Below are 20,125 nucleotides of genomic sequence, written 5' to 3' on the forward strand. Positions count from 1 at the left end.
AGTGAGTACAATTCTCGATGTCTGCAGTCAACTTTTAAGTATAGTAAAGCAATCTAATGTTCCAGATACAGAGAGAATAAAGAGGCTGCCTTTGTAAGTCCCTCTAATAGTACATTATTAACCACAGATATTTACAAGGAAAGCACAGTGAAGTGTAAAACTGTTCAAATGATAGTGCACATGCCTAAAATACTGAAGTTTATAGTGACTGAGGAAATAATTCTCTTATGCAAACTTATACATGGATCAAACTCTTAAGCTTTTCCACTATACTCTCCCCAAACACAGATTTCCCCAGTCAGACCAGAGTACACACAAGCAATTAGCTAATGTTCTGAAAACATCCAAAGAAGAGTGACTAATACTTAATACGTGAACTTTTGAGAGGGGCAAAAAAGAATTTGTAAACACCGAAACAATAAAAATTACTCTTCATAAAACTTTGAAGACCAATAGGCCTTTAAAAAAATTTGTTTTCAAGCAGGGAAGAATTTCTCAAAATACCTAACTGTTCAAACAAAATCTCTGTATATACTTTCATTTCCAACATGGAACTTCCCATTACTTCAGTCATACTAATATAAAGAGTACTTCTGATACTGTTCCAAGTACTGTGAGGACAGAATACCTACTTTTATTTTATGAGACCGTTTACAGTAACAACCAAGATGAAGAATCTCCTATATTCCATCACCAACAGACGCTAACAACACCTGCAACAGTTTTTTGGACAACCTAAGCATGTTGAGTCATTCATTCCTAGCTAATGATTCTGGGCATACTCAGTTGAATACAGGTAAGAATTAAATATGGTATGCACCTGAATTGTAAATATTCTCAGGATTTCACAGCAAGAATAGGTTGTTTTGTTGTTGGGGTTTTTTTTAAAGAATTGCTTTTCTGAGTCTTGGCATGAAACAGAAGGCCTGAATCAATTTATTTATTTATTTTTAAACATGTAGATGCTGAATGAAACGTGCAAATTCACCGAAGACTCAGTAGCGATGTGTTTTTTCCACTTGCAATACCCTCCAAGCTAACCAGCCTCAGAGTGCAGGAAAAAAAATTTTATGAATAAAAACAATGTTTGAAACTATCCATTTACCCAAACTAAGCAGAGAGATAGGACAAGCTTTCAAATTCTAAATCCCTCAAATGCCAGTCTTTCACTTTGTCCTTCATATTCTTTACAAAAAAAGAAATCCATTATCACCATCTCTACTATACTTAGACTCTCCTGCGGGGTATTTAGTTCTCCTCTTTTATAAAAAAGAACGAGTATTAAAAATTCCTTTGTGTTACACGGAAAGTTAAATGTTAAGTGTGAATGAAGACAGCAAACAGCAAAGTAATATTCTAACAGTTTTTAAAATTTCATGAGAAAACTGTCTCAGTCAGAATGGGACCATACAAATAAGTAAACAGTTTAAATAAAGTCAGATGGTTTTGATTCATTTACATGTTCCCTGCCAGACTAATTTTTTTAAACAAGAAATTTCAAGTCATTGTCTTTAGTTTAGGTTTCTTTATATTCTACATTTTTAAATCAGACAAAAGCAAGAGTTCTTTACAGAGAATTAAGCCAATAATTTTAGCAAAATGATACAAAAAACTTTCTTAAACCAAGTAAAAGATTTATAGTTACAGTAGAATAATAAAAAGGGGGTAAAGTCTGCCGCCTGTGGAGGGAAAACTGAAATGGCCATCCAATAACAGGCGGTGAACTCTGTAAACCATCTTTCTTTTCCAGCCCTGTTACCACAGAGTTCTTTTAAGGTCATTGGGTTTCTGGCAAAAGCGTCCTGTAATGGCAGCTGCTGGAGTCTGTCCATGTTCCTCCAAGTGCCTTTTAAGTCACATGGAGAACTCCAATTGTAACGTTTCCGCTCTAGTTTAGGGTATTTTTGCTAGTAAAGCCATTGGTAACACAGGAGATCAGCCATGCATTATCTGCCCTCCATGGCAAAATAATTTTCATCGGTGCACAGCAGACTGGAGAACACTGGTAGTTACCCGAGCAGGAATCTACCAAAGCCAAAAAACAAGACATCATCAGCACATATCCTTCCAGTTAACATACAAGTGGCTCTCAATGTACTTTTAAATAATTCGTTGCCAAAAGTAAGTGTGTGAATTTAAAATCCAATGAGCTATACAATGTTTCGCACCCACCTGTAGCTACACGAAGTTCCCTGTATTTTCCTTCTTTATTAGAAGTTAACATGGAAAATTCACCTTTCCAGCCAGAGGGGACGTTTTGAAGAAAAGTAAACAGAGCATAAACATGCACAGAAGACAGAACAAACCAGATGAAAACACTACCAATATGTAGAAATAGACTCAATGAATAATTAAGTTTGGGAAAAAAAAAAAAATCCCAGTAAGAGAGTAAAAAAAATTTAATTATTTTCAATCGCTTTTCATTTTTCATGGGACATTGTGTTAGAAGACACTTCATTAATTTCCATAGCTTGACCTATTTCAGTAACAGTGTAACATTATTTCAGTAACACTTTCACTGTGAAAGTGAAAAACAACCACACATCACTGCAATTTAAGAAGCGAGAAATGTCTAAGTAGCTGAATCAGTATTCAGTATTAATTTCAGTTGTAAACAGCTACAAATAGTAAGGCATACAGTAAAGGCCAACCAATGCAGACACAATCCTGAGCAGACCACAATCTGCACGTCTCCAGCACACAAGCTTTCCAAAGCAAAGCTTTAGGTTTGCCTTTTTTCAAAAAAAAATTTTTTTTTTAAATTTTTTTCAATTTTTGAGTAAGGTCTGATAATTGGACTTTAAAGTGTTAAGCTGCCATTTACAGTTGGATCTTTTTAATGTTACAAACTGTTTACGAAGCAGCTTGTGCACAGTCAGCCAAGCACACAAAGCAGAAGGAGAAAACGGAAGAGGAATAGCAGGACTCTTCACCAACTAGAGATACAGGATTAGTGCAAGCTTAGGCTTTATAGAGAAAGTGAGGCAGCAGACGGAGTTATACAACAGAATTTATTAAGGAACAGAAAAATCTCACAGCCTTTTTTTAGTAAGAAGCAAAGCAAAGAAGCTCCTGAAATACTTAAGAAAGCATCCTTCAGCCATCAAGGTTCAGATTCCAACTGAAACTTGTTATTTCCCTGATGAAACCTGTTATTGCCAAAAGCAGAACAGATTAAAAAGCCAAAAGCTGCATACAGAAAGGCAGAAACTTCTACTGCACTGAACAGTGAAAAGGAGTTCTAAATACCCAAATTCAAGTCTGTCTACCTCCGAGATGCTCATGTTCAAACTATTCTCATTAGTATGTGAACATTTTTTAAATATAGAACAGAATAAATCTGAGTATTTTTAAAATGACAGGTCATAAGGAATGGAGAAGAATATAAATCAGTGAAAACTGGATACAGCTATAGTAGAACATTACATTCACAAGAAGACAGAGCCTCATTCGAATAATATAGTCAATTGCGTCTTCATACAAGTATTTTGGTTTTACGATTCTGAAGCAGATCTGTTTTTGAATAGATGACACACTGCTGCATGAACATCCCTGGAAAGACATGTAATTCTCAAACAGCTAAAATTTAGACTTGGTTATTTTATTTTATTGTTGATGCTTGAACAATTTTAGGGACTTTTTAAGTCACTATTTTTGTCAATTCTGCTTAAGAGTCCCAAGTGGAACAGCAGCAATAATTCAACTTTTGGAAGGACATTTGGTTTTAAGTTAGAGAAAAAACAATGTTCCATCAAGCATCTGACCAGAAGGTACAGGTACAACTATGAGATAATGTGAGAAGAAGAAGCAAAGACAGATGTTTTCAAAGATTTTTTTCCCCACCCCATCCAAAGTTTTGGTGTCTAATGAGAAGCACTCACCCAGTGCTGCCTTCCAACGAAAGGAGACGAGCAGCTACTTGCCATGGTGTTCGAAAGGAATGCTATTCTGAGGTAGGGGAAAAGACAGCAATTTGTAACAGTTCCACTGCCCCAATATATAAAGATGTCTAACAAATATTCAACCTAAACTTGCAGTAGCAAATGTATCTTTTGAGGAGCTCTGATTTCAGACTTCTGTAAGATATTTCTATCGTAGTAAGAGATAGGTAAAAGGAACAAATCATTCTTCCTCAAAGAAAGCTGACAGTGTCAGAAGAACAATGCAGAGTATGATGCCTATTAAGATGGATATATGGAGAAAGATTTGCTCATGAGGAGATGGAAAATGCAGAGGCATTGGAAGTATGTTGCTTTTTCCCCAGGGAAGCAGCACAACACTTAAGTTGTTCAATGCCAGTGTTGGCTACAGTCTTCTAAAAACTCCTCCTGTCAAAGAGACTTAATCAAATATTTCTTTGTGCAGCATTCCAATCTTTTCTTCCAACTACAGCGAGAATACCTCTGCTATCAGTAGGGTAACTGTTGGATTATCCTACTCTTGACTGTTGGGTGCTGAACATGCTACATTCAGAAGAAAAAAAATTAAACAACTTACTGTATACCATGAGCAGTCGGATCGAACCTTCTGTGAAAGGAAATGAAGGCTACTTGCCCATAACTAGACTCTTGAGATGTTCACTGCTTTTGGGATGCAGTCTGTGCAATGTGGACCGACAGAACTGATTCAAAGTAGTCTTTACTGGAATACTCATGACCTCCTTTACTACGTTTCTTAACGTTTAAGGACTGACTACGTAAAAGAGACTTAGTGAACAACTCACTCATAGAGCTTAAGAGCACAAGGATCTTAACAGCTGGTATGATTTTCTGTCCAGCACAGATCACAACTCTTCATTGCAGACAGACCTGTAATTTAGGCTTGCTTTAGACCTGAATACACCACCTAGAAATGAATCCAGTTTTTGATGCAAAGGCAAAGGAGACAGATGATCTACTTCTTTTAGAAGTTGTTTCAGTGGCTAACTGCCTTCACTTAGACCTCTATTTCGCTTTTCTTTAAATGTGAGTGGTTTTAATTTTAAGCCATAGGTTCTTCGCATATGTTTTCTGCATAAGTGTCAGTTTCTGTAAGATCATTGTCTCTAAAATACTACACCAACTAACTCAAGATGATCTCTTACCTTTCAGACAAACTGAAAGACACTGATTTGAAATTCTTGCATTGTACAATCTGTTTTCCCAAGCTCAATTTTTATGGCTCTTCTTTGTGTTACTTACAGTTTTCCAACAATTTAAGATACTGAAAACTGAACTAAGCATAATAATCCAGCATCTGTCTCATTAATGACATGAAATAACCTCTCCATTTCTGTTAATTACTGTATCATACATAGATTCAAGGATGAAATTACACCCTTTCATTGTGACATCAAACCTCTCCAACATCACACCTAAAGCCTCCTCAGTCATTGCTTACCACAGATATAGTTCCCTCATGTAAGACAATGAGCTCCACTCCTTCATCCTAATCAGGTTTTGGAGCGCTGCAGTAATACACATTTTATTTGAATAGGCTTTACCTGACAGCTCAACTCTCACTAATGTTTATCGCTGTCAAACATCTCACAACTTGCAGGTTTTTAGCTGTTGCATTCACTTCCATGTAATCAAGAAAAGTACTGAGTAACGTGTGCTATAGAATTCATGTAATTTCATTACAAACAATTAAGTTTCATGAACCGTTTCGTAGACATGTGTCCTGGTTCTGGCTGGGACAGAGTTAACTTTCTTCCCAGTAGCTTGGGGGGTGTGCTGTGTTTTGGGTTTGGTATGAGAGCAGTGCTGATGGCCCACTGATACTTTGGTTGTTGCTGGGTGGTGCTTGCACCGGGGACTTTTTGTTTCTCTTTTCGGCCTCCCATGCCCTGCCAAGTGCAGGGGAAGCTGTGGGGGCGGGGGCAGCATAGCCGGGGTGGTTGAGCCAGCTGGCCAATGGGGTATTCTATACCATGTGACATCATGCTCAGTATAAAAACCAGGAGTGGGAGGGGGGGCTGGCCCCCGATCGTGACACGCGGTCAGTGGTCGGTGAGCAGTTGCATTGTGTATTGCCTGCTTTGTATATTCTGTTATTGTTGTTGTTGTTATCATTGTTATTATTACTGTCCTACTTTGTTTTATTTCAATTATTAAACTGTTTTTATCTCAACCTGTGCGTTTTCCTACTTGTGCCCTCCCGATTCTCTCCCCTATCCTACCTGAGGGGGCAGGGGGGGTGAGCAAGTGGCTGGGTGGGTTTAGCTGCTGGCTGGGGGTAAACCACGACAACATGCTAGTCGCTACTCCAATAAACATTCGTTATTTAGTGTTACAAAGTGCTAGTCTTTCTAATGAGAATTATTTAGGTACTATGTGGACAATACCTTGGAGGTACCTAGGACAGTATCTATTTTGCCATCCTTACCAATCACCATTTTTCCGTGAGTGTTAAATTTCTCTGAGAAGACCTGTTTTCCATATGACAATTTTGGTTCGTATTATCTACACTCCCAGCCTTAGTTTTCAGTTTCGGTCTGAACTGATCAGAACTCATTTTGATAAAAAGAAAGATAAAAACGTGGACTCATCTTTAAGAACTCTACTTAGAGGTAAGTAGCTTTCATTATTTCTTTAAGTAACCTCTGCACATTTCCATTGCCCAGAGTTTAACAAGCAGGAGCCCTTCCTCTAAATCATGAGAGGTGGAAATACAGATGCAGTGTTGCCTTACCAAACCAAGGCATCCTGATAAAATAAAATAACAAAACTAATTTATCAAGTTATAAATAACAACTCTAACAAATGTAGTTCTTAACATAAGACATCTGTAGATCTGCATAGCAAACTTTAAAAGCTGCTTTCTACCAGGAGTATGGTCTAAGCACTTCCTGAAAAAGGAACAGTGGTAGCATCTTTACTTAAGACTTACAGAGGAAACTAACACACTTGGAATGGGCATGGACACACAGCTGCTGTTCTATACTGTTGTCCTGACAAGAAGTGGTATGGATGATTTTTTATATTCTTACACCTAGCCAATCAAAATTCTTAATAACCTTGCCATGTGAGTTGGATACTTTAGGTTTTCCTGACTAAGAAGAAGGTATAAAGATAATGGGAAACCCATGCCTTTAGTTGGTAACCTGGTTAACATCTAAGGATAAATTTTGATTATGGAAGAACTACTTTAATGTTATGAAGATAGTAAGAGCATAAGCTATGAAAACTTGCATACTTGCAACATACATGCTTGCAACTTGAGGCATCTTGCCTGCTGCGGAGTAAGCGAGAACTGGGAAAATGAAAAGAAATTTTCTCTAACAAGCTCAAGGGGAAGTGTTATAAGGTAAAGTCTAAGTACATCTCTTGCCTTCCAAATCTGAGAGGCCCATGGGAAGCTGTTTAAATTATACTACAGTCACACACTGTTATTCAAATCACCATGAGGGGAGACCAGCAGTGGTTCACTGCCTTGATAAGAACTACATAAAGACAACAGATGATGAATGATATAATTCTAACAAACTCAGAGAAGATCCCAACTAGGCCGCTATTGGGATTGTAAAGAAGTCAACCGAGTGATCCCATACTTGGAACAGAGTGTTAAAAAGGGCGGGTATGGAAATGTGCCATTAAGCCAGACTGTACTGTTGGCCCACACCACAAATTATACATCTGGATATTCAAAGATTACTCAAAAAACCCCACAGTCCTACACAATCTCAGAGTATTCCCATTTTACAAGTCAGGCAGAACCAAAATGTATCTGCAAACCCACCCGGATTACTCGTACCTTACAATATTTAGAAAAGTGTCACGTGCACACTGAGCTACACGTCAATAACATAGCAAAAAAATGAAAGATATATTCTCTCCTAACATAGTCAAGTAACATCACTGCACTTATTTCTGTTACTCCCATTAATTATTTACCCGACTGGTACCAAAGACAAAGCATTTGAGATTTGCTCTGAATGCCAGAGACAAACCCTGGGCATACACACTTTACCAGGAAACCATCCTCAAATTTGAGTAAACGTTCAGGGGGAACTTGGTGTCACTGCCTCACAGAACAGCCAAGGTCAGAATGAACCCCTGGAGATCATCTCATCCAATCCTACTACCCAAAGCGCAGTCAACTAGAGCAGGCCACTCAGGACAATGTCCAATTGGGTTCCGAGTAATTCGGAAGAGGGAGACTCCACAACCTCTTAGGGCAACCTGTTCCAGTCCTTGCCCACCCTCATAGTAAAAAGTTTTTTCTTATGTCTAAATGGAATTTCTTATATTTCAATTTGTGCCCACTGTCCATTGCCTTTTCACTGGATATTGCTGATAAGAGTTTGGCTGCACCTTCTTTACATCCTTCTATCAGGTGTTTATGCATATTTACAAGATCCATAACTACGTGCAGTTCTACCCTCATTGTTTACATACTGTTTACAAACTTCAGCCATAAAATATTTCAACGTGAGAATTTTCGGTGGCAAGAATTGTAGTTCAGTGAACAATTTAAGCTGGCAAAAATTGCCACCAAAGCCAACACAAAAAACCTCACCTGTCTCCTATTCTCATCCAGTCATTTCTGCTCCTGAACTGTTCATCCCTTGTGCAAGCACAAACATTTGTGCAGCGACATGGTGAAACAATTCATTCAGCTGAAAACCAACCCAAAAAATCCCCCTTCACTTTCGTTACAGCAGAATGGTTTCTCCAAACCAGTTCACCCGCAGTCTTCATTAGAGATACCCACCTGGCCTCCATCTAAAAGAGCATTCCCTCTAGCAGTAAGATTTTATACATAAGAACACGTACTATTCAAAATAATTAATTCTGCCAATTAAATGATGAAGCCAAAAGGAATTGAGTTAATTTTTATCAATATGCTCCGTCAACGAGGAATAAAATGAGTCCACGGTAAAAACTATGCAGTTAGAACTCCAGCACAGCGTTGAGGCGTGATGGAAAAACTCCTAGGCGACTGCACCAGTCCTCACAGCAGACTGCTCTCCCAGTAATGTTGCAGTATGCCTACAGTACAGGTGATTCCCCATTCCACAGGTAAGACTGAAGGTAAGCTGTACAAAGCCAGGCCACATACTACTTAGGACAAGTCTGTGTGAATACCCTGGAAAAGGAATGTTTCAGCTATAAAGAGTCAAAAATATATTTAAACATTGTTTGTCAGTCTTAAAAAGCAGCATTCCTAAAATCTCTTTGCTAAGTCACCGTGACTGGTGAGGATGATTTCAGTGCTGACTATGGCTATGAATCACTGTATCATTCATCCTCCTGCCATCCTCTTCAAGTGAGCCTTCTGCGACCTATCATCCACGTATGTGGCTTCTTATCTGCTCTGAATTCCAGTACTGCACTACAACATTTCTTCACTTTTGCACTTTTCTGTTCTTCACCAACTATTTCTTGTCTATTCTGCACCAATATTCTCTGCTCTGTTGATTTGGAAACATGACTCACAACTGCCTCTAATTTACTCTGCTTCCTCATTGATAACAGAGATAAGAAATTCAACAAGCAAAAGAGCTAAACACCATAATTGTAGGTAAAAATGCTGTATCTCTAGGATTTTGTATCATCTCATACACCAATGACTCTGTACTACTTTGAGTATTTTATGCTTATTGCTGCCAAGGTTAAAAAAAAAAAAAAAAGTTTTTTTCTTTACAGTAGTCTACAGCCACATCACAAACATTCAGTTAAAATGTCAAGTATTTATACGAGTCAACATCATGTGCAAAAACAGTATGAAACCACATCAATTAGCTGGTATGTTCTTTTGGCAAATTAACTTTATCAGATCACCCTCATTTTTCCATTACACAGAAATCTTTTTTACCTGCGAAGTTGACATGCGAGAGGTATCTTGTCGGCCTGTTAAGTCAGACGACGAGATATTGACTGGGGCACCGCGATGCAATCTCATACTCACTTTCCTTTCTCGTTCCATACCAGATACTGGCCGAGGAGAGGTGTTGGCTGTGAGAAAAACTGCATTAGATTCTCATAACGAGAAATGGGATTATAACATGGTCACTAGAAAAATTACACTCTCGCTGTTTGCATATAAAACTTCCACAGAGTCAAACAAGAGAAATCAAGGCCTTTATTTTACATTAACAGAAATCTAAGTAGCAACGGGCAGGTAATGAGCGTATACAATTACGTTCAATCGACTGAAAAGCAAGGGGGAGAAAAAACAAACAAAAAACCCAAACTCTGACCAGAGACAAATACCACTCAGATATCCTAATTCTAATTTCGAATTTCCAATGACCAGGAACAAACTGCAAATTAGAACAGTCTACAATGTTCATCCATCCAGGCATTTGCTTACTTACCAGCATGTGAAGTTGGGGTAAGAGGAGTAGGAGGAGCTACATCTTGTGTTCCCCTCAGCCTGCCAGAAGCAGTGGAGGGTAATCCACGCGCAGTTGGATTTCGTGTATGTCTCAATCTTTCCTCTCGTTCTCGCCTTTCACGTTCAGCATCTTCAGCTGCTCTGCTTGCACCCTACGGGTCAAAACTAGTGAACAACTTGGGGATTATTGAGCTTACAACTATGTATTTGGACAAAAATGCTGAAAATAAAGAACTGGACAACCCGTGAATTGAAGTTTGCTAGGGCATTAATTATTTTGGTAAAATTTCTTGAGAACTGCCATAAGTTTTATTCATACAACTGCTGGGATAGTCTTCAAAATGCTATCGTACACACATACTGTTATGGCAGCTGGACACCTCCTCAACAGTTGCAAATGACCTGCGCTGAAGATCAAGGTTGGAGAAAATAATTCCGCAACCTAGCCTGGTGACTGCCCTGAAGGAAGTATCTCAGAAGCCTTACACATTTAAAACCCTGTAACTTCAACTTAGTTGTCATTCAACCTTCATCTCATGGCTCCTATATCTCCTGCCTTTCCTCATTTTCTGATCTTTTTTTCTGGACAATAGAGTTTCCAGAAGGAAAAAGGCAAGACAATCTTACAGTATCAATTAAGATAATCAAAACTGACAATGTAGTAAAAAAAATACCATCACCAAAAAAAAACCAGTTTTAGAAAGCTATGTCAGCTACTCACAAATTTCAGCATGTTCCAGTCAAACACATAGTCATACGAGAACCCTTGTCGGTGGAAAAGGTTTCTGAATAATTGCCTTAGGTAGGAATAGTCCGGTTTGTCATCAAAACGCAAAGAACGGCAGAAATTCAAGTATGTGGCAAATTCAGCTGTAATAAAAGAAAGCCTGTTTTTTTCTTCAGCTTCACATTTGCTTTTTATAATTCTGAATCACAAAAAAAACCCCAACCACCTCGAACCCAACAAATAGGGAATCTCCTACATACAAGAAAAAGAATAATGACCTAATACTAGAAATTTACTGAAAGCAACACTATAGCCCATTTATAGTCAACCCTGAAAAGGAAATTACTTGTCTATCACAGCGTAGGCAAAGATCTCATTTGTCAACAGCAGAGAGGACCCCATATCAGAGTTCTTTAACCAACAGTTGGAGGCGGGGCGGGGAAGGGGAGGACAGGTTTAAAACTACAGTTGAGCAAGGAAAAGAGATTTTTTTTTTTTGCCTTTCTTTGCTTTGAATATATTTAAATGCAATTTCTTACAGGACATGGAATAGCATCTCTTTGTTATTAAGTCACACAAAGATTCATGTCTGCTACTTCACAAAACACGCAAAAACTAGGGGCCCATATAAATTTCCCATGTAAGTCATGCTACAATTTTAGATTTGCAATAGTCTGAACACCTGTTTTTATATGGCACACAAAATATTAGTTACACAGCAAAAAAATGAATATTATTGTGAATTCAATGTGCCAGACATAACAGCAGTATCAAAATATCAGCTTTTGAGTTCAAGTCTTTCAGGCTCAAATAATATATTAATAATTTACATTAAGAAAGTTATTTTAACAAACAGCACAAGAAAAGTTGATTAGTCTTCCCTGCCTGTTAACCCCAGGAAAAAAACATAGTTAATGAATGTAAAGGAACACGTGTGAAGCGGCATTTGAAACAGATCGAAGACAGTAAGTTTTCATACAACCCTAACAAAAAATATAGTTCTCGTTATCGTACCTAGCAGCCGAAGCTAAGAGCGTAGAAAGAAAAGAGACAGAACTCTTCATGAAAGAACAATAATATTCTCTGATGGCAGCTAATGTTAACAAGATTTAAAACAGATTTAAGTATCATTTTGCAGGCTCAAAATGCCTAGTTATTACTGTGGTGTAAATACCAAACTGAGAAACAGAACAGCTTTGAGGCATGATGCTAGGATATAGGAGGGTTTCTTATGCCTCTCATAGATGCTGACCATCAACAGGCCAAACTAGATGAACCTGGAATGACCATTCCCAAGTGAAACAACTGCAATAGGTAAAAGATGCATCTGACTAAACAATCCGATTCATACAAGAAACAGTACCCACACATATGAAGAAACAGGTAGTTTCTCAAAAAGTTATTTGTCTGTTAAGAGTTATCCAGCCAGCATAGACACATGCACACACAACACAACACAAATCAGACGTACCAAGCTACCCTTCGACTTGAGGGCACCACAATGATTGTTTACTAATACCTAAGACAAGTGATAATTAGAAATGGTCTACGATCACAAAGATCCCAGTCTTGAAAGCACAGTATCTTTGTCATGGACATGCCCAATCATGGGAGGGGTGGGTGATGGGGGGAGAGAGAGAGAGAGAGAGAGAGAGAGAGAGAGAGAGGCAAAAAAGACTGGTAGAATTCAGTGTAAAGAAAAAAGAAATACCACTAAAACGTGAACATGTAGGCCTAGTGCCACAAGAGTAACTTACAAGGATATCCTTTACACAAAACCTCAATGGGTGTAGACATTTTCTTTTCACTGATACGTTCGTATTTCTGCCTCTTTGTTGCTGCTTTCAGTCCCTGCCAGGGGAGGGAGCCCAGGTTAAAATACATCAGTACATAGCCCAAGGACTCCAAGTCATCTCTGCGAGATTGCTCTACAACAGCATAAAAAAGTGGACTCATTAGGTTTCAGTTTCTACTGGAAAAACAAAAGACTGTGCAACAAGACTGTCATAAAAACCCTTAGAAAAACAAGAGATAGCTGAGAGTTACTATGCCCATGATAAACTCATCCAGTACAAGAAAAAGCTTATTACCCTTGCAGTTATTAAAAAATGTGCTAATTCCCGAGAATTAAAAACTGACTGAATCCCACCCAATCAAGAGATACGAGGCCAAGCATGCTGCACTGTTAGTGCCAGAAATAGGGACTGTCTTCTGTGCCTCCATAAAGCAACATCTACTTGCACTAAAATTATGTGCATCGACACTTCTAAAGTTTCTATTTATAGCTTTCCCCAGCTCACCAATTCCAAGATGAGTGTTGATGGATGCATAACGGGCAGTTCCTGTTAAGTTTTTATTTTCACGATATGGAATATGTTGGTGAGTTCGAGCATCTCGATACTTCTTCGCTAATCCAAAGTCTATTATGTAGACAAGATTGCCTTTCTTCCCCAGGCCCATTAAGAAGTTATCTGGCTTCACGTCTCGGTGGATGAAGTTCTTAGAGTGAATATATTCAATTCGACTGATCTAAATACAGAGGAAAAAAAAAAATCACCGTCAAGAGACTGGGGATACACCTTTTTTCTTACACTAGCAACTAGCACTGTCTTAACAATAAAAGAGATAAAGAAACTTTTTATTGTAAAATGTAAGGGCATTAAAGAGAACATAATTTAGAAGACAGATAAACCTTCTCTCCAGCTCTTTCCCCGTGTCTATTCTACATTTGTTTCCAAAAACTTTCTTGGGGGTATTTCTTTGTCTTTGAGCAGTGCAACATCTGGTTTGCAAACAGTGCAGGTCCAGTTTTTAAAAATCAAATTAAGACTTTGTAATCACTTTTGATGGGACACACTATATTTACAGAAACAAAACTAATTTTGAGTCTTTTCTCTAATGATACACCTATTCACCTCTAAATCACAGAAATAAAACGTAGTTGGTTATGATCTCTCAAGAAATTTGAATATCCCAACGTACTGCACTATCAAGATCAACAAAGCAGTTTCCTACCATTTGGTCAGCGAGTAATAGGACTGTCTTGAGACTAAATTTCCTTGAACAAAAATTGAAGAGATCCTCAAGACTCGGTCCCAACAGCTCCATCACCATTACGTTGTAGTCCCCCTCAGCTCCACACCACTTAATTGTGGGAATACCCACTAGAAAAAAGGAAACAGTTTATTCAGTATAACAATTTGATTTATACAGTTCATACACACAAATCTTCAAGGCTCTTAAGATGAATTCTAAGAGGGGCATTACTGTGAATGTTTGTATTTACAGTGAAGCTTAATATTTTATGCTACCTTCAGCCATTCCGAAATGAAAAGTTTGATAATTTCACAGCATAACCAATACAGAATTATAGTAAGAGATCTAAAAATAGGCTTTTTCCTCTTCCCCAGAAACCTCCCAGTCTTTGTGCTCAGCTTGTAACTTGAAAGTATTTAGCGTTTTTGCTGGATTTGAACCTTAAGCATTTTACAAGTATTAATACTCATGTAGTCTCCAAGATGGCAATAAGGAGCAAACTGGAAGTCTGAAAATAAAGATACTGACAAACCACTAAATATTACTACTGAAGAAGGCCTTAGAAATTAACTTCTTAGTTTCAAAACCTACAAGGTCACTGTAAAATACCTCTCTCTTCCATTTCAATTTGCAATGAATTTTCATCCTTGTTGTCTTTCCCCCAGCTCCATTTTATTTGCTGTTTGGTGAATCTCTACCAACGTAGCATTGTTTATGAGATGTGTTATATATTCACAGAGAGATAAAATTAGCCCCGCTTTACAGAGAAACTCAGGAAAGTTATTTCACCCAAAACTGTAGAATTGCTCGAATATTTTGAATTAAACCTGTATGTAGGTAGCCTTATTCAGACTTTCAAATGCCTTTACTTTGAGTTAATTTTATGCATTTTGGAAGTGAAATGGTATAATTCACCCACTTTAAACTCTTACCTTTACTTGATATGCATTATTTTTTCCTGAATTCCCTTCACAGAGAAACCCTTATTCTTAACTTTCTGCCACCTGCCTGTGCAGCATCCATCCTCAGAAGGAACCCACCATCACAGCCTTAGTAAGTCCATAAAGGAAGCATTTTACTCTATGAAGGCTATTCAGGATAGACGCAGGCAGCAACTGGATGAGGCAGGAATTAAAAAGTAACTAAATGCAAATACACACTATCATCCATTTCTAGATGCATGATTACTGTATTTTGCATTTGAGGTACAGTGTGGAATGTAGTCTTTATGCAAAGTATAGCCTCATTTAGGAAGAATTCAAGGGACTACGAAACAAAAGCAAAACTTAACTACATAGAGTTTATATCCCAGAACTGCATGGGAATCTTACATTTGCAGAATTCCACAATATATGAGTACTCTGCTATATGCTAGCAGAGTACCACAGAGTAGCTACGAAGTTGCTTCACTCCTGTTCTCTACTACTAATGCCATTTTGTCTTAGAATTCCCACAGCAAGGAAACATTTTTAACTCAGAAGGAAGAATACTAACATATATAACAAAAACTAACCTGAATTTACTAAGTTTAGAATTGTGATACTATAATAAGCAAGTCAAGTTAAACGCTCCAGAACAGTGGTTACAACCTTTCACTGACCCATGAGAAAAAAAAGTCAATCAGTGTACTGCCAAACCTTGTTCCACATTGCTCACGGTTTTCACATTTTAATATTCTGGGACCATAAGTAACATTGGAGAATCTTAGTGGTTATCATGAAGTTTGGCAGCCATGGATTTGGAACTCCTACTCTACATTGCCCACAGAAGAGCTGAGGTACTGCTCTTCATCTACCCTGCCACCTTCCCCACCTTCTCCTTATACGTCAAAAGAGATCTTAACCATTAAATACTTCCAGGTGTCAGATACATCAAAGACATAAAACCAGTTAAATCTCTGAAGAAGGAATATAATTTGCTTGCCTCCACCCTGCATCATTTTGTAGATTTTACTCTCGATGTGGAGCTGAGGATGTTTGGTTTTCACACATTCCAACTTAATTGCAACCTCCTCTCCGGCAGCAATATCAGTTCCTAAAACCAGAAGAATTTAAAACATTGGTCAAAATATTTTTTAAGATCCATTTCACTCGTCAAGACTGAAACAAAACAAATATTGCCAAACTACTTCTCCATGGCAAACATCCAGAGATTATTAAGTACTTTCAGCCACGATTACCTAAAAATTCTTCTGAAGTCTTACTGATTCTCTCCCACAGACTAGCAGTTTAAGGGACAACTATTAGACGCTGTAGCACAGGAAGCCAGAACTGCTGCTATCCCATTAAAAAAAAAAAAATACGAGTGCATCTTCTGAGGGGTGTCTTTCCACTTCCAGTTTGTGGTGGAAGTGCTCAGAATGCATGCTTACAGGTGTGGCATGTATCCCTGCCAACGTAAGAAATGCTAGGAATTCAGATCACCTCCTCTTATGCCTTGGAAACAGAGACTACAACTTCCCTAAATCTCAACATACTCCAGATGTATTCTGACACCTTAAGATTTTATCTGGTTGGGAGGCAGATTATCTAGAATCAAGAATTTGTTCTCTCAAAAAAATTTTTAAAAATGTCATTAAATTCTTGTTTCAGGAATCAAGTGACTGAAACATTGGCTTACCTGTTCACTTTCAAAGTTTAAACATATGTAGGGAAAAAGAAACGCTGAGTCAAGAAAATACGTACTCTCACAGCCAAGCAACTTAGGAACTACAGGGAAACAGGAACTGGCAAAAGGAGATCTGTGACACTTCTTAGACATATCGCGAGTCTCTCTACTTTCAGAATTTGGCTTTCTCTTTTCTGCATTACCTCATGATTTAGGATCACGTGAAGTACATCACCTGCTGTTTGTTCTGATCCCCACTCTTAAAAGCTTAACTTGAGGTCCACTAATTTTTGTTTGGAAAGAAACAGTAAACAATCATTTTGTACTCACTTTCTCCATGATGTTCAGGATTTCAGAGAATTCTACCCTACCTCACTTTCCCTTAACTCTTTCCAGAGTTCAAAACCTCTTGTCATTCTTTGTATGAAAGTTATTTTTAATTACCCCTCATTATTCCCTATTTCACTTATCTATACCTTTTCCAGTTCTGTAACACCCTTTTTCAGAGGCACACAAAGCAATTAAGACAGAGATGCGCAATTTTTTTTTTTTTCTGCTTACCTATTTTTTTCCATATGCTTTTCTTTGTCCATTACAGACTACGGAGCTAATGTGTTCACCTAACTATTAAACTGCAAAATCTTGTTCCTCAGATTAAGGAGCTACTTCAGTGCCTTACAGCCTTTTGTCTATAAAGTAAGGCTAACAAAGACAGGCTAACACCCCACACCTCAAAACAGGCATGACTCTTCACTTCGCAAGGAACTGATGGTGCATGGAATTATCTATGAGTTTATGCAAGCCTATGCATTTTTTCTTTACGTTAATAAAATGTCTTTTTGTGTGCACGCACACCTGAGTATTAAGGTGCTGTTGCTGGTACAGTGAGCTGTTCTGAGTGAACACCAGGGTCTATTTACTAGGCATTTCACAATGCACCTTAAGAAAACAAACCATCTGAAGCTCACTCTAGGTACAATAAGCACAACTCAAGGTGAACAACTGGAAGACACAAAGAAAAATAAGGCTGTACAAAAATCTGTCTCATATGACCTCTTTGTAACTGGCATGATAGGTAGCAGGATCCCCGACTGCTACTTTGGTCACAGCACAGTAGCAGCAACTGGAAACTCTTCAATCTGTAATCTAAGGTTTTCACATTTTATAAATATATTATTTTGGTGGACTTTAAATGAGTCATGGTGCACATCAATCCAGAAATATGAAAGGACAGATCAACAATACAAGGAGGAAGGCATTATCTTCTGATCTAAGACTGACCTCCCCGCGCCAAACAAATAAAAATCTTGATTTTGAACCACAGAACTCCGGACCTTTCTTGCTTATGCCTACATTCACTACTTGTTCTCCCCAATCCCACAGTAGCCAAGATCAGGGAAAGTATGGACCAAAGACAATATTATCTGATGGGTGATTAGAAAGAGACACGGTTGTTTTGGGGTTTTGGTTTGGCCTTTTTTCTAAACTTTTCCATCCAAACCACACAAATTGCTGTCCGAGTATACTGAAAGACACATCCCTTCTGTGTTTGATTAGGGCAAAAACTGCACAGGAGAATCAAGTTCTCCTCAACACAGTATTAAATGGTTACTTGATGGACCATGGTCTCGACCTAGTAGGTCATTTCTTAGCATAGTTCTCTTCCCAATAAGTCTTTATCACCTAAGATACCCAAGATCCTTAGCCTGAACTCTGCTTCTGTATAAACCCCCTCCTTCAAGGCAAGAGATTTCATACTAAAATAATGAAATTAAAATATTTGAGTCCAGCAAAACTGCTGAGAGGGGGACAAAAATACAAATCATTCTTCCAAGCAATCCAGTGCTTGTCCCCAAGTAAGGATTTTTGTCCCCACTTAAACCCTGGGACAAAATTTCTAAAATAACTCTGTAACCACCAAAAACTTAGCTTCCTTTAAGGAAAACATAATAATATTCGAGAAGTAGCAAGAAGCAGTATTATGAGAAGAATCAATAACTAAAAAGTAGTAACAAGCAGTATAATGAGATGTCACCATTTTTAAGTGAAAAAGAAAGTCTAGAGTTGTGAAAGTATTTTCTTTTAAACTGCAAAATTCCAATTTACTTGGAATTGCAAAATCCTCTACCATAAGGAAAGCCTCGGAAATTATTTTAATTAGTTCACAACCCAAAACTCATTCTTAAGAAAAATATATACATAATGTAAAAATCACGAAAACACAGCGACTGCAATGCCTTCATGACTCATATCTATTTGACCTCATGGACTGAGCAACAAAGCAAATGGTTATTTTGATCCGCCCCCCCTCGCCCCTTGTCCATCTTTTATACTATTTAGAATATCTGGGAATCCATTTCTTTCATATCTTTCTCTGGAGGATAACTTCAAAAGATGCAGGTACACTAAATTCCTAAATTTTATTTTCTTTAAGTTGACCACACTCCTTTATTTACAATAGTGCCTTACATTTCAAAATCCTGCCCCACAGACCCTGCCATTCTAAGCAAGCAAAGCTGGGGCCATTCCAAATTCCAGAAGACATATTTTGAGGTATGAGGGAGAATAGGAAATATGAAAAAACCATGATAATAACAAGAGTCGTCAGCTCCATATTCCAAAGAACTGATGGATGGAAGGAAGGAAGGAAGGAAAGAAGGAAGGAACGGAGGGAGGGAGGGAGATCGTCTACTCTGAAATGTCTTCAACACCCTTGTAGCTGCATTAGAAAAAATACAGGGGAACTGGAAACAGGCAAAAATAATCAAATCTTCCTTTTCAAAGCATAAAACCGAGCTGGAAATCTACATTGAGGTAATCTACAAATTCACTAAGGGCTATCAGAAGGCACGTGCACTTAAAAAAAAATTCATTACTTCTGAAAGAATTTTAAAAGTTATTTTAAGGTACTTATGTCCTACTGTACAGTCTGAACAACCAAGTAGAAACTTGTTTCTTAAAAAAACCCCAACATTTCATTATCACAAAAAGCACAGATTTCAAATGCCTCTGTTTTACCAGACAATGGTAGGCAAACCAAATGGGCCTCTACAAAAGGCTTCAGTTCTTGAGAGATGGTAATTTTTCCTGGAAAAAGAAACCCATGCCATTCGCTGGATCTTCCAGGCATATAATTCTCTGCTAGTTACTGACTCAGGCAGCAAGCCCTAAAAGTAAATCCACGCTGGTTATTTAGAGATAAAAAAAAGAGGTCAAAAACTGAGGATGAGGAATTCTAGTGCAAAATGCAGCATGGCAGTAGTACTAATATACAGAGAACTACTATTTCCTGTGCAACTTTATTGGTGTGGGCTGTACACATAAAGATAAAAGTGACAAATAAAAAATGTTTATTTTATTTGCACTTTAAATTTATACTATAATATAAATTGATTTACCTAAGCAGTAGTCAAATGCTAAAGTAGGAGTTTCTCA

The 20,125-nt window shown here is 37.9% G+C and overlaps 1 protein-coding gene across 2 annotated transcripts; it reads right to left on the bottom strand.

The window, feature by feature from the left end:
* Positions 1–1,124: 1,124 nt before the first annotated feature.
* Positions 1,125–16,114, bottom strand: CSNK1D (casein kinase 1, delta). 2 transcript variants are annotated; one of them, XM_009577631.1, is made up of 9 exons: positions 16,007–16,114; positions 14,063–14,211; positions 13,348–13,576; positions 12,805–12,975; positions 11,042–11,190; positions 10,301–10,472; positions 9,799–9,938; positions 3,882–3,948; positions 1,159–2,025 (listed from the first exon to the last, which is right to left on the bottom strand). In XM_009577631.1, exons 1-8 carry the CDS (start codon positions 16,020–16,022, stop codon positions 3,916–3,918), a joined length of 1,059 nt encoding a protein of 352 aa, XP_009575926.1. In that variant the 5' UTR covers positions 16,023–16,114; the 3' UTR covers positions 1,159–2,025; positions 3,882–3,915. The 2 variants fall into 2 exon arrangements, with proteins under 2 accessions (XP_009575925.1, XP_009575926.1); XM_009577630.1 differs by lacking the exon at positions 3,882–3,948 and having other exon boundaries at positions 1,125–2,025; positions 16,007–16,112.
* Positions 16,115–20,125: the final 4,011 nt, after the last annotated feature.

This window comes from Fulmarus glacialis, unplaced genomic scaffold, assembly GCF_000690835.1.
Source record: "Fulmarus glacialis isolate BGI_N327 unplaced genomic scaffold, ASM69083v1 scaffold32525, whole genome shotgun sequence".
Classification (NCBI taxonomy): domain Eukaryota; kingdom Metazoa; phylum Chordata; class Aves; order Procellariiformes; family Procellariidae; genus Fulmarus; species Fulmarus glacialis.